The 13080-nt window shown below is 39.6% G+C and overlaps 1 protein-coding gene across 2 annotated transcripts in view; it reads right to left on the reverse strand.

Moving 5' to 3' along the window:
- Positions 1-13080, reverse strand: part of LOC138754139 (glutamine--fructose-6-phosphate aminotransferase [isomerizing] 1) — a 113536-nt gene that overhangs the window by 15345 nt on the left and 85111 nt on the right. For both annotated transcript variants that reach the window (XM_069917998.1, XM_069917997.1), the window contains 2 exons: positions 12873-12987; positions 9816-9943 (listed from right to left, as the gene is read on the reverse strand). In XM_069917998.1, coding sequence (XP_069774099.1) covers positions 9816-9943; positions 12873-12987 — 243 coding nt within the window. The remainder of the gene's footprint in view (positions 1-9815; positions 9944-12872; positions 12988-13080) is intronic.

Here is a 13080-nt window from a genome sequence, read left to right on the forward strand (position 1 = left end):
GACACATTTATAGTAGTTTTGCTTCCCAGGTGTCATTCCTCATATTTCTGAACTATGTAGGAAGAGGCCATTTGCCCCATCAAGTCCATGCCAGCTCTCAGAGGAACCTCACCCCACCCTCCCCTCCCCATTTCACACGGGCAGCACCGGAGGATGGGATGGGACCCATGTCGCTGAAGTTGTGAGGGGGGAGGAGGAGGAGTCATGTGATGGAATAGTGGCCAGTAGGACAATACCAGCCTTCTCCAGAAAAGAAGAAAAAGTAAAGCCCCAGATACACAGAACACAACAAATAAAAGATAAAGGTGTGGGGAAAAGAAAGAAAATGGCACCTAAGAAAGAAAAACCAAAAACAACGGGGAAAAAAGAAGCCAGAAGAGAAAGGAGAAGGCCTTACCTACACAAAAAAGCAGGGACCCGCCATGGACAGAGGAGCACAGTTCCCAAGGTTAGTGGAGACCCCGCAGGGTCGCAACCGACCGACCTTGGGACTGCAAAAACGGCTCACTGAGCCAAACAGAGGTGCGCAACTGCGCACGACAAAGAGAACACTGACGGGAGGGGGGTCCAGCTGTGGAGTGAAACTCCACAGCACGAAGAGCTGAGAGAGACCCGACAGCAGGGCTCCCAGCTGGAAGAAAAAGAAAGCAAAGGAAACGGGAGGGGTGAAAAAGAAAAACAGAAGCAGGAGGCTAAACAGATAACCAGCCCAGTAGAAGAGGACCAACATCAAAAAACCATGAAAAAAAAACCCCAAAAAACTGAGACAAGCAGCTGAACAAGAAAGTCAGAATAGACACAGATACAAGGAAGAGAAGTAGAAGACACAAACCCAAGAGCAGACACAGAAGAAGAAGACCAAGCTCTGCACAGAGGAATAGGAGATAAAATGAATGGACAGTACATAGATAAAAAAAATTTTCAAGAACAAATGAAAGCATTAAAAACAGATATAGGGAAAGGATTAGAAAATGTGGAAGAACATGTAATGGCGGTAGAAATGGAAGTGAATGACTTAAAAAGAAAATTGGAAGAAAGTGCCAAAAAAGTTAAAGAAACACAAGAGTTGTTAGCTCAGAAGATGGATATAATGGAAAACTATAGTCAGCGAAACAATATAAAGATAGTGGGCCTTAAGGAAGATGAAGAAGGCAAAGATATGAAAGAATTTATGAAAGAATGGATCCCAAAAGTCCTGGGAATGCCAGAAATGTAGGAAGGAATAGAAATAGAAAGGGCACACAGAACATTAGCCCTAAATCCACAGTCACAGCAAAAACCAAGATCCGTTTTAGTAATATTTCTGAGATACACAACAAGAGAAAATATATTGGAAAAGGCAATGAATAAAATTAGAGAAGACAAGAAAACCACTGGAGTACAATGGTCAAAAAAAATTTTCTACCCACACATAAGTTTTGAGGTCCAAAAGAAGAGGAAGGAGTTTAACGCAGCAAAATCGATCCTGTGGAAAAAACCTATAAATTTATGTTAAGATATCCAGCGGTGCTTAAAATAGTTATCTCGTGGGAGCAAAACAGACTGTTCTCAGATCGAGAAAGCACGAGAATTTGCAGAAACCCTGAAAGACAGAGAGATGAAGAGATGTAACAAGAACGAAGAACAACAACAAACTACAAATAAAGATGTAAAAATAATGTACAAGAACTAAATGAGGGAAGAAAAGGGAAGTAAGGGAGAAAAGGGGGGGAATAAGAGGTTTTAAAAAAAGAAAAAGGGAAGAGGGGGAGCTTTGTTGTAACGTGAAGTTAAGTCTTTCCTGGAGAAGATAGGGTGGGAGAGAATAACAATCACTGCGGAATCAGTTGCCACTTGTGGACAGGTTCGCAGTCCGAATGGAGAGGGGAGTTGTGGTTGCCTGGCAAGGGACAAGGGGCGACTCAGAGGGGGGGGACACTTGGGGTTAAGGGAATTTTAGATGTGGGAATGGTTGAAATATTTTATGTTTTAGAAGTGTTGTCATACAGTGCGTTCAAAAAAAGAAAACTGAGAAATGGAAATGGGGAAAAGGGGTGGTGAGGAAGTGGAAATGAGATGTAGACAAAGTATGAAATGGCCATGTTGAACTATATGACTATAAATATTAATGGAATACATAACCAAATAAAAAGGAAGAGGCTATTAAATTTACTGAAAAAAGAAAAAAATAGATATAGCATTCGTGCAGGAAATGCATCTAACTGAAGTGGAACATAATAAATTAAGGAGAGACTGGGTAGGGCACGTAGCGGCAGCATCATATAATTCAAAAGCCAGAGGTGTAGCTATATTAATCAATAAAAATGTACCAATCAAAATAGAGGAGGAAATAATAGATCCAGCAGGGAGATATGTAATGTTAAAATGTCAGATATATTCAGAACTCTGGAATTTGGTCAATATATATGCACCTAATGAAGAGGATCAAAATTTTATGCAAGATATTCTTTTGAAGATTGTAGATACACAGGGGAATATATTGATAGGAGGGGTCTTTAACCTTAATTTGGATTCAAAGATGGATAAAACTGGACAAAAGACGAGCAGAAAGAACATAGTAGCCAAATTTATGGTTAAATCAATGCAGGAAATGCAACTATTGGATATATGGAGGAAACAACACCCAAAGGAGAAGGAATACTCATATTATTCGAGTAGACATAAAACATACTCAAGGATTGACCTATTCCTGTTGACAGCCCATATCCAAGGGAGAGTTAGGAAAACGGAATATAAAGCTAGATTGTTATTGGATCACTCACCCCTGTTATTAGCAATAGAATTGGAGGACATCCAACCAAGAACATATAGATGGAGATGAAACTCCATGCTACTTAAAAGACAGGAATTTAGAGAATTTATTGAGTGCCAAATTAAAATGTACTTTGAAATAAATACGGAATCAGTGAAAGACAAATTTATATTATGGGATGCAATGAAAGCCTTCATCAGAGGGCAGATAATAAGTTATGTAACTAAGATGAAAAAGGACTACAATCGGGAAATAGAACAGCTGGAAAGGGAAATAGTAAGTACAGAAAAAGAACTAGCAACAAGGGAAGAAACAACAAAGAGAATTGGCAGACAAAAAAATAAAATACAAAACACTACAAACATATAAGGTGGAGAAGAACATAATGAAAATAAAGCAGAAATATGATGAGCTAGGAGAAAAAATGCACAAAATACTAGCTTGGCAGCTTAAAATAGAACAAGCTAAAAGAACAGTATTGGCATCAAGGAAAAAGGACAAACAAATTACATATATTCCCAACAGAGATCAATGAAAACTTCAAGGAATTCTACAAGCAATTATACCGAACTGAGAACGAAGGGAAAGAGACAAAATAGATGAGTTTCTAGCTAAAATTGAACTATCGAAATTGCAAGAAGAGGAGCAAAACAAATTGATAAAACCATTTGAAATAGAGGAAATACAGGATATATTAAAAAAGCTACCGAACAATAAAATGCCTGGAGAGGACGGAATACCAATAGAATTCTATAAAACATTAAAAAAGTTACCAATTCCTCCCCTCCTAGAAGTAATGAACCAGATAGAAGAAACACAAAACTTGCCAGATTCATGTAAAACAGCAATAATTACAGTAATACCAAAGACAGGGAAAGATCCACTAACACCAGCATCGTATAGACCAAAATCTCAACTTAACTCAGATTATAAGATAATAGCAAAACTATTAGCAAACAGATTGCTCAACTGTGTACCAAAAATAGTAAAACTAGATCAAACTGGATTTATTAAAAGATGAACAACGGACAATATCTGTAAGTTCATTAAATTAATCCATACAGTACAAGGAAATAAGATGCCAACAGTGGCGGTTACTTTAGACGCAGAGAAAGCCTTTGACAGGGTGGAATGGAATTATTTATTCAAAGTACTACAGAGGTTCAACCTACCAGAGAAATATATTAATTGGATTAAAGCATTATATAAGGAATCATTGGCGAAGGTGACAGTAAATGGATATATATCGAACGAATTTAAATTAAGCAGGTCAACTAGGCAGGGATGTCCACTATCACCCTCACTGTTCGCTTTAGCAATAGAACCATTGGCAGAACTGATAAGAACAGAAAATAAAATAAAAGGGATAAAAATAAAAGAGAAGGAATATAAAATCAGATGACATCATAGTATACTTAACAGAACCAGAATTATCAATAAAAGAATTACATAAGAAATTGAAGGAATATGGAGAAATATCGGGGTACAAGATCAACGCAAATAAAAGTGAAGCGATGCCAATGAATAATGCGGATTACACAAAGTTTAAAAAAAAAGAATAATCATTTAAATGGCAAACACAAGCAGTCCGATACCTAGGTATTAGACTAGATAATAATCTAGGCCATCTATACAAATTAAAATATCAGCCATTAATGAAGAAATTACAAGATGACTTAGAACATTGGAAAGAATTTCCACTAACACTGATAGGAAGGGTAAATTGCATTAAAATGAATATCTTCCCAAGGATACAATACCTATTTCAACTGTTACCAATTCCCTTAACAGAGAAATTCTTCAATGAACTAAAGAGAATAATAAGGAAATTCTTATGGAAAGGGGGGAAAACTGAGGATAGCGCTAGATAAATTATCAGAATGGTACAAACAAGGTGGTTTGTAGCTACCAAACTCTAAAAATTATTATAGAGCAGCACAATTAAGATATCTATCAGATTTTTATCAAACAAAGGAAAAACCATATTGGACCAAAATTGGCTTGGCTTGGCTTCGCGGACGAAGATTTATGGAGGGGGTAAAAAAGTCCACGTCAGCTGCAGGCTCGTTTGTGGCTGACCAGTCCGATGCGGGACAGGCAGACACGATTGCAGCGGTTGCAAGGGAAAATTGGTTGGTTGGGGTTGGGTGTTGGGTTTTTCCTCCTTTGCCTTTTGTCAGTGAGGTGGGCTCTGCGGTCTTCTTCAAAGGAAGCTGCTGCCCGCCAAACTGTGAGGCGCCAAGATGCACGGTTTGAGGCGTTATCAGCCCACTGGCGGTGGTCAATGTGGCAGGCACCAAGAGATTTCTTTAGGCAGTCCTTGTACCTTTTCTTTGGTGCACCTCTGTCACGGTGGCCAGTGGAGAGCTCGCCATATAATACGATCTTGGGAAGGCGATGGTCCTCCATTCTGGAGACGTGACCCATCCAGCGCAGCTGGATCTTCAGCAGCGTGGACTCGATGCTGTCGACCTCTGCCATCTCGAGTACCTCGACGTTAGGGGTGTGAGCGCTCCAATGGATGTTGAGGATGGAGCGGAGACAACGCTGGTGGAAGCGTTCTAGGAGCCGTAGGTGGTGGGACTCTACATCACCTTTGTTGACCTCACCAAAGCCTTCGACACCGTGAGCAGGAAAGGGCTTTGGCAAATACTAGAGCGCATCGGATGTCCCCCAAAGTTCCTCAACATGATCATCCAACTGCACGAAAACCAACAAGGTCGGGTCAGATGCAGCAATGAGCTCTCTGAACCCTTCTCCATTAACAATGGCGTGAAGCAAGGCTGTGTTCTCGCACCAACCCTCTTTTCAATCTTCTTCAGCATGATGCTGAACCAAGCCATGAAAGACCCCAACAATGAAGACGCTGTTTACATCCGGTACCGCACGGATGGCAGTCTCTTCAATCTGAGGCGCCTGCAAGCTCACACCAAGACACAAGAGAAACTTGTCCGTGAACTACTCTTTGCAGATGATGCCGCTTTAGTTGCCCATTCAGAGCCAGCTCTTCAGCGCTTGACGTCCTGCTTTGCGGAAACTGCCAAAATGTTTGGCCTGGAAGTCAGCCTGAAGAAAACTGAGGTCCTCCATCAGCCAGCTCCCCACCATGACTACCAGCCCCCCCACATCTCCATCGGGCACACAAAACTCAAAACGGTCAACCAGTTTACCTATCTCGGCTGCACCATTTCATCAGATGCAAGGATCGACAATGAGATAGACAACAGACTCGCCAAGGCAAATAGCGCCTTTGGAAGACTACACAAAAGAGTCTGGAAAAACAACCAACTGAAAAACCTCACAAAGATAAGCGTATACAGAGCCGTTGTCATACCCACACTCCTGTTCGGCTCCGAATCATGGACCAAAATAGAGCTAGATAAAATAGGGGAGAAGGTACCAGAACATATATTTTATAATTGGGGTGAAAAACTGGTGCAATATAGAAGTTCACCAGTACTGCACCATCTGCTCAACATTTGGAAGAAGATTCACGTAGAAAGGAAAAAAACAAATTACCAACTACCAAAATTATTATTGACGCAAAATTAACTAATCCCGTTCACAATAGATAACCTTTCCTTTCGAGAATGGGACAGAAAAGGAATTAAAAGAATAGAAAATGTTTTTTTGGGAAATAATTTATTATCATTTGAACAAATGAAGTACAAATATGGAATAACTCATGGTACAATGTTTGCATACCACCAACTGAAAACCTACTTGAAGGACAAATTGGGAAACAGACTGAGATTACCAGAAGGAAGCAGCTTTGAATATGTGATTACAGACACAATGATAATTAAAAGATTTATAACAAACATGTACATCAAGCTGCAAGAGAAAAAAAATGATGAAATAAGCTATAAACCAAAACAAAAGTGGGAACAAGATCTAAACAAAGATAAAAAATGAAATATGGGAAAAGTTGTGCTCTGGAACTAAGAGAAATATAATAAATACGAAGTTACGCATGATACAATATAATTGGTTACACAGGCTATACACCACGCCCCAAAAGTTAAATAAATGGGACCCAACAGTATCAGATAGATGTTTTCGCTGTAAGAAGGAAACGGGAACAACAGTACATGCAATTTGGGCATGTGAGAAAGTGAAAAAGTTTTGGGAAGATCTAAATCAGGTATTAAATAAAATCACAAAAAGCAACATACCAAAAAATCCAGAAATCTTTCTTCTAAGTAATATAAGAAGTAAAGAATTAGGCCTCAAACTGGATGAAGCGCAAAAAAGGTTTATTATGATAGCCTCAGGTGTAGCAAAAAAATGTATAATGTCAACTTGGAAATCAGAAGAGAGCCTGAGAGTACAGCAATGGTACATGGAAATTAATAAATGTATTCCATTGGAAAAAAATAACATATATAAAAAAAATAAAGTCACATTATTTGAACAAATTTGGGAACCGTACATGGCCTACCGCCCTAAAATGATAGAATGAGAAGAAAATGAAATGAACTGACCCAGTGTGTAAAAGTAGATGACACAATTTTCTTGTTGATTTTCATTGTGTGATGACATTGTTTAATGGATTTTTTTGTATTGTATATGTTGAACATTTAATGGGTTTGGAGGGGGGGTGGGAGGGAAGGGAGGCAGGGGAAAAAGGGGAGAAAATGACACTGTATATTCAAGAGGGAAATGTTTGTGTGTATTTTGATTAAAATGGTTCATAGTGTGAAAATTTTTTTTTAATTTTAAAAAGTTGTGAGGGAGCCTAGTGAACAAGTGTAGCACCCGTGGCATGAACACAATGGCCAAGATCGACCATTCTCAGCACAGCACATTTACCGGGGTGGGGGGGGTGGGGGGGGGACAGATTGAAAATTTTTAGTTTTTTTAAATGAAGTTGGAAGGGAGAGAAGTACAGAGGAAGGGGGCCTGTAAACTTTCAGCAAAATCCGAAGGAGGCTACAGCCAAAGAAAAGGTTGAGAGTGGATGATCTAGGTAGCCACAAACAGGACTGTGAGGGAGAAACTTGAAGAGTGCTATAGTATCCATAAACTTCTGACAAAAAAGTTAGTGTAACATGACAGTTTCTTCCTACAATCAATTAAACCCCCAAACAAAATTAGGTTTCTTTTTATTTAGCCCATCTTGTGAGTGAATATAGTGTGTAGAAGACTGAGCAATGTTTATGAGCTAGTGCCTGTGCTTCATTGAGTGCCATGTTCTCTGCTCAGTAATTATTGTCCATACAAAACTTCTTTGTGAGCCCGCAGACCCATTTTTTTTTTATTATGAGTGCTGACATTGCCTTCCTTGTTGTGAGATGTGTTCCTGCCTCAACATCCACAGGCAGTTCTCCAACAATGCAGTCATTGTACATGCTCTTGCATCTGATTACAGCTTCCACAACCAGCTCCCTGAGAAAGATCTGTTCCTCTTATTCAGATTGGATTACAAACCAAGAAGGGCTGGGGTGGGGTAGGGGAATTTCAGAAAACTTTTAGTTTGCATTGCAAGCATTGAAAAGCTCTCAATGAAATAAAATCACAAATGGGAAGGATTCTTTTTCTGCAATTCAGAGAACTATATTTATTTGTGAATAACCCAACATCCGTCATCGAAAGCTTTCTTCCCTGCTTTCAGCTCTATTGAATGATGGCCTGAAAATAATTCTCTGATGTCACATATGATTCTGGAAAATGCTAACAAATCCCAACACTCCCAAATATCACAACACAGGGTACAACCTTATCTGTCATTTGAGACAGACAATTTAAAAGAGCACCTTTGGAATGGGAGAGCGTAAAGGAGGAAAAGCAAAGGAAATAGAATTCTTAACTACAACTCACGCTCATAGCACTGGTTCAACAAGTTGCTTGTTCCTTATCCTGACAACGGTTCATTTTAATATTTTTTCTCTCTCAGCAAACTGGCTGCCACAAAAGTGGAACAGTGGACAAGGAACAGACAAAACCGCAAGTTCTTCTTCTTTGGCTTGGCTTCGCGGACAAAGATTTATGGAGGGGGTAAAAATCCACGTCAGCTGCAGGCTCGTTTGTGGCTGACAAGTCCGATGCGGGACAAGCAGACACGGTTGCAGTGGCTGCAGGGGAAAATTGGTTGGTTGGGGTTGGGTGTTGGGTTTTTCCTCCTTTGCCTTTTGTCAGTGAGGTGGGCTCTGCGGTCTTCTTCAAAGGAGGTTGCTGCCCGCCAAACTGTGAGGCGCCAAGATGCACGGTTTGAGGCGATATCAGCCCACTGGCGGTGGTCAATGTGGCAGGCACCAAGAGATTTCTTTAGGCAGTCCTTGTACCTTTTCTTTGGTGCACCTCTGTCACGGTGGCCAGTGGAGAGCTCGCCATATAACACGATCTTGGGAAGGCGATGGTCCTCCATTCTGGAGACGTGACCCATCCAGCGCAGCTGGATCTTCAGCAGCGTGGACTCGATGCTGTCGACCTCTGCCATCTCGAGTACTTCGACGTTAGGGATGAAAGCGCTCCAATGGATGTTGAGGATGGAGCGGAGACAACGCTGGTGGAAGCGTTCTAGGAGCCGTAGGTGATGCCGGTAGAGGACCCATGATTCGGAGCCGAACAGGAGTGTGGGTATGACAACGGCTCTGTATACGCTTATCTTTGTGAGGTTTTTCAGTTGGTTGTTTTTCCAGACTCTTTTGTGTAGTCTTCCAAAGGCGCTATTTGCCTTGGCGAGTTATAGCTGAATAGAAAGAAGCTACTCTTGCACACAAGACTGGAGAGAGACTGGGAAAGAGAACAGCTGGAATAGTCTGTTAATTGGAGACAAGGAATCATTAAGCTAAGACTTTTTACTCATTTGCAAAAATGATCTTTGTTATTTCTAAAAGGTCATTTCTAAATCTTGTGGGAAATTATTTGAACATTATTATGAGATGAGTTATGACCCAACAGGGCTGTTTGGCTTGATTTTATATTTGTTTCACCTTATAAAACTTGTAAATGACAGCACTGTGAAACACAAGCTTATGCCAAAATTATAATAAGAGTTAAAGAATACATATATATAAAGGAACCATAAAGCACATGGCCCTTCTCCATCAACCTAACTCACCAATGCTCCTTCCAAACAGGTGGCATAGTGATAACCACGTCCCATGATGAGCACGGATTTCTGTTGGTACAGTTCTCGAGCAAGGTTCTGTATCTCCTCATCCAGGGTTAGGACTTCTTTAATAAGATCTAAAAGATGAAAAGGGACAAGGTGGAAAAAAATTGAAGTGGAAGAACAAAATGAGAAAAATAAATGAATCATAAAGAAAAGGGAAAATGAGGTAGGAAGAGAACGCGAAAGAGGAAAAAGAAGTGAGAGCATTAAAAAAAATAAAATCGCTATTAATTCTAAATTTGTCTTTACGACTCACATGCCATCTTACCAACATGGGTTCCTGAGTAATACAACAATTTATTCAAAAGCAAAGATTAACATGATTTGTTCTCATCCAATATGTGGTGGTGGGTATGCGGATAAAACTTGAAACTCTGTGAAGGCTTAATCGGCTTGTGGCAGATTTGCTGAGAGCTCTTGTCACAGCAATGAACATCTATCTCTGTGGTGATGCAACAAGCCAGTCAACTTCAAAGAAAAAACAATTTGTTAATAGCATTACAGAAGTAACCAGGGAGTGGTAAATCTGTGAATTTGTTGCCACAGGCAGTTGTGGAGGCATGTCATTGGGTGTATTTATGACAGCGATTGACAAATTCTTAATTAGCCAAATCGTAAGAGGTGATGTGGAGAAAGCTGGGCAGTGGGGCTGAGTGGGAAAATGGATCAGCTCATGATTAAATCGATGGGCTGAACACCCTATTTCTGCTCTTTGTCTTCTGGTGCCATAATGTGGTAGCATTTATTCCTGGTTAATGACTAAAAGAGTGTTCAATTTATTTTACCCTAGTTCATTCAAGGGGTTTTTATACCAGATATTTAAATCAGAAAGAACATAGTGGAGCAAAGATCCTGTTACATGAAATTCATTTGCACCTGGGACTTTAGAGACTCATCTAAGTTTCTCTTCACTGAACCAGGATGTGATAACTGGGAAGACTCAACGCATCCCAGAACAGAATTAAAGATAATACTGGAAAATGAAGATTTTGCTTCCTGAACTTTTGGGTGTATTTTATGGATTTTGAGCCGGTGATGTCAAAAATCACCTTAAAATTTCCCATCACATACTGTTTTTTTTAGATACAATTGCTTTTTGTGATTTTCTGACATATTTTACTGTGTCGACTTCAAACATACAAAACAATGAAGTGCAACATTTCTTTGAAAATTCATTTTCTGCATTCAAACTTAGACTTCTTCCCTGCTGATCTTGGTGCAGTCAGTGAAAAGTTTCACCAGGATGTTGTGACCATGGAAAAGCAATATCAGGGCAACTGGAGTCCATCAATGCTGGCCAACTATTGTTGGACACCGATAGAAGAGGTATCAGTTGCTGAGTATAAACGAAAATCAGCGGTAAAACATTTTTAGGTCAGTTGAACTAACGTAAATGTATCAGCATCATTCTGCGATTAAACATGCTAAATTCAATTAAAATTCCAACTTCCTGCGTGATTCAGTAAATCAGAAAATATCTGTCTTCATCCTGAAGTTGTCTACAATAATTCTCAATTTTTTTTCAGGACGCAAACCTTATGAAACCTACAAAACGTACAGGGAGTGTAGTTTATATGAGCGGCTTGGTCTCGAGGGCCAAAATGGCCTGTTATTGTGCAGTAAGTCTAAATTTGAAATTTGAAAGAATATTTAAATAAATTTAAAATTTAAAAAAATTGTTGCCCAGTGTTATTTTATCTCATTTACATCTTTTAAATTTTGAGAGGGAATTTAAAGGGTGGAGCTACAGTTTCACTGCTAAAGGAACATGGACAAAATATCACAACTTCAGACCATTTAGAAATGTATTTTCTGAATATTCTCCCTTCTCATACAATACTGAGATTGATAATACTCTGGATATGTGGATAAAGTTGGCAAGTGAAGTTGATGGATAAGCTTGTCATTATTTGTCTAGCACACCCAAGAAATATGGGCTACTTCTGCCCCAATTTTTAATATTTACAGAGGATTTATATTGTCAGATGAAACTATAGAAGTGGGTATAGCCTTGACTTTCAAAAATCATTTGGACAGATGGGAAGGGTTTAGAAGGAGATACCAATCACAAGTAAATGGGATTAACCCAGAATGCCAATTTGGACAGCACGAGTGAGTTGTGCTGAAGGGCCTGTTCCATGTTGTAGGACTCCATTTACATTCATTAAATATCATGGTGCTGTGATTAGGTTTATATGATGCAGTCAATTATATTGTATACTGCAATTAACAATTGCAATCTACATTGCAATTCTCATGCAGTCTGATGAGGGTAATTTATTTTTTAGCATTATTGCCTCTGATGCAGAAGACTTCTGTAACAGGGTTGCAAGTTGAAATATTTTGGTAATTCTACCACACCATTTAATATTTGGGATATAATTGCTCAGCAAAAGGAGGTGCAGGGTGCTCCTTCCATCTGATAGCCTACAGGTCATCCTTGGGCAAGCTGTAGTACCCAATCAGGGTCATGTGAAGCCATGGATTGCAGATGGTGGATGGTTTTTTACAAGCAGATTCTACAAACTGGAATTTATGGTGGTAAAACTAAAAACACTGGGCAGATGAATCTGCAGATCAGTGACCAGGGTTACTCATCCAATAGCAACTGAAGAAGGCGACGGGAAACTACTTCAGTATTTTCCCCTTGTACAATCAGGAACTCAATATCAACTACAGTCTCAGCTCAAAGATGGAGCCTTCACCGAAGGAGAACAGGGGAGGCAACAAAGACAATTTGGAGGATCAGAGACCGTGATGGAGAGACATGATCGCCCACGCCGAATGACAAGGCATCTGAATGATGATGAAACTAAATGTGTACAATTTCTGACAAATGTCACCAGAATTAAAATGGAAAAAGTCAAAAGACGGTGAAAGTGAAACAGTCTTGAAATTTATGTGATTTATCTTTCTGTAATTTACCTCCCGTTTGTTGGTGTTTGCCCTTTTATTCCCTTCATGGTTACCAGAGATGCTACATTGAATGCTCCCCTTATTTACCTGGAAGTGTCTTCAGACCCCGAATAATCTCCTTTCTTCTCTCCTGCATTGAAATTCTATCTTCACACATCAATAGTGCAAACATCACAAGTGAGATAAATTGGCTGGTATAAGCCTGGGTGAAAACAGAACAATGCAAATTATTGCTGAATTCCAAAATATTTGTGGTAATTAGGACACAAAGATAGCAACCTCTGCACTCATTCAG

Source organism: Narcine bancroftii, chromosome 2 (assembly GCF_036971445.1).
Source record: "Narcine bancroftii isolate sNarBan1 chromosome 2, sNarBan1.hap1, whole genome shotgun sequence".
NCBI classification, from domain to species: Eukaryota; Metazoa; Chordata; class Chondrichthyes; order Torpediniformes; family Narcinidae; genus Narcine; species Narcine bancroftii.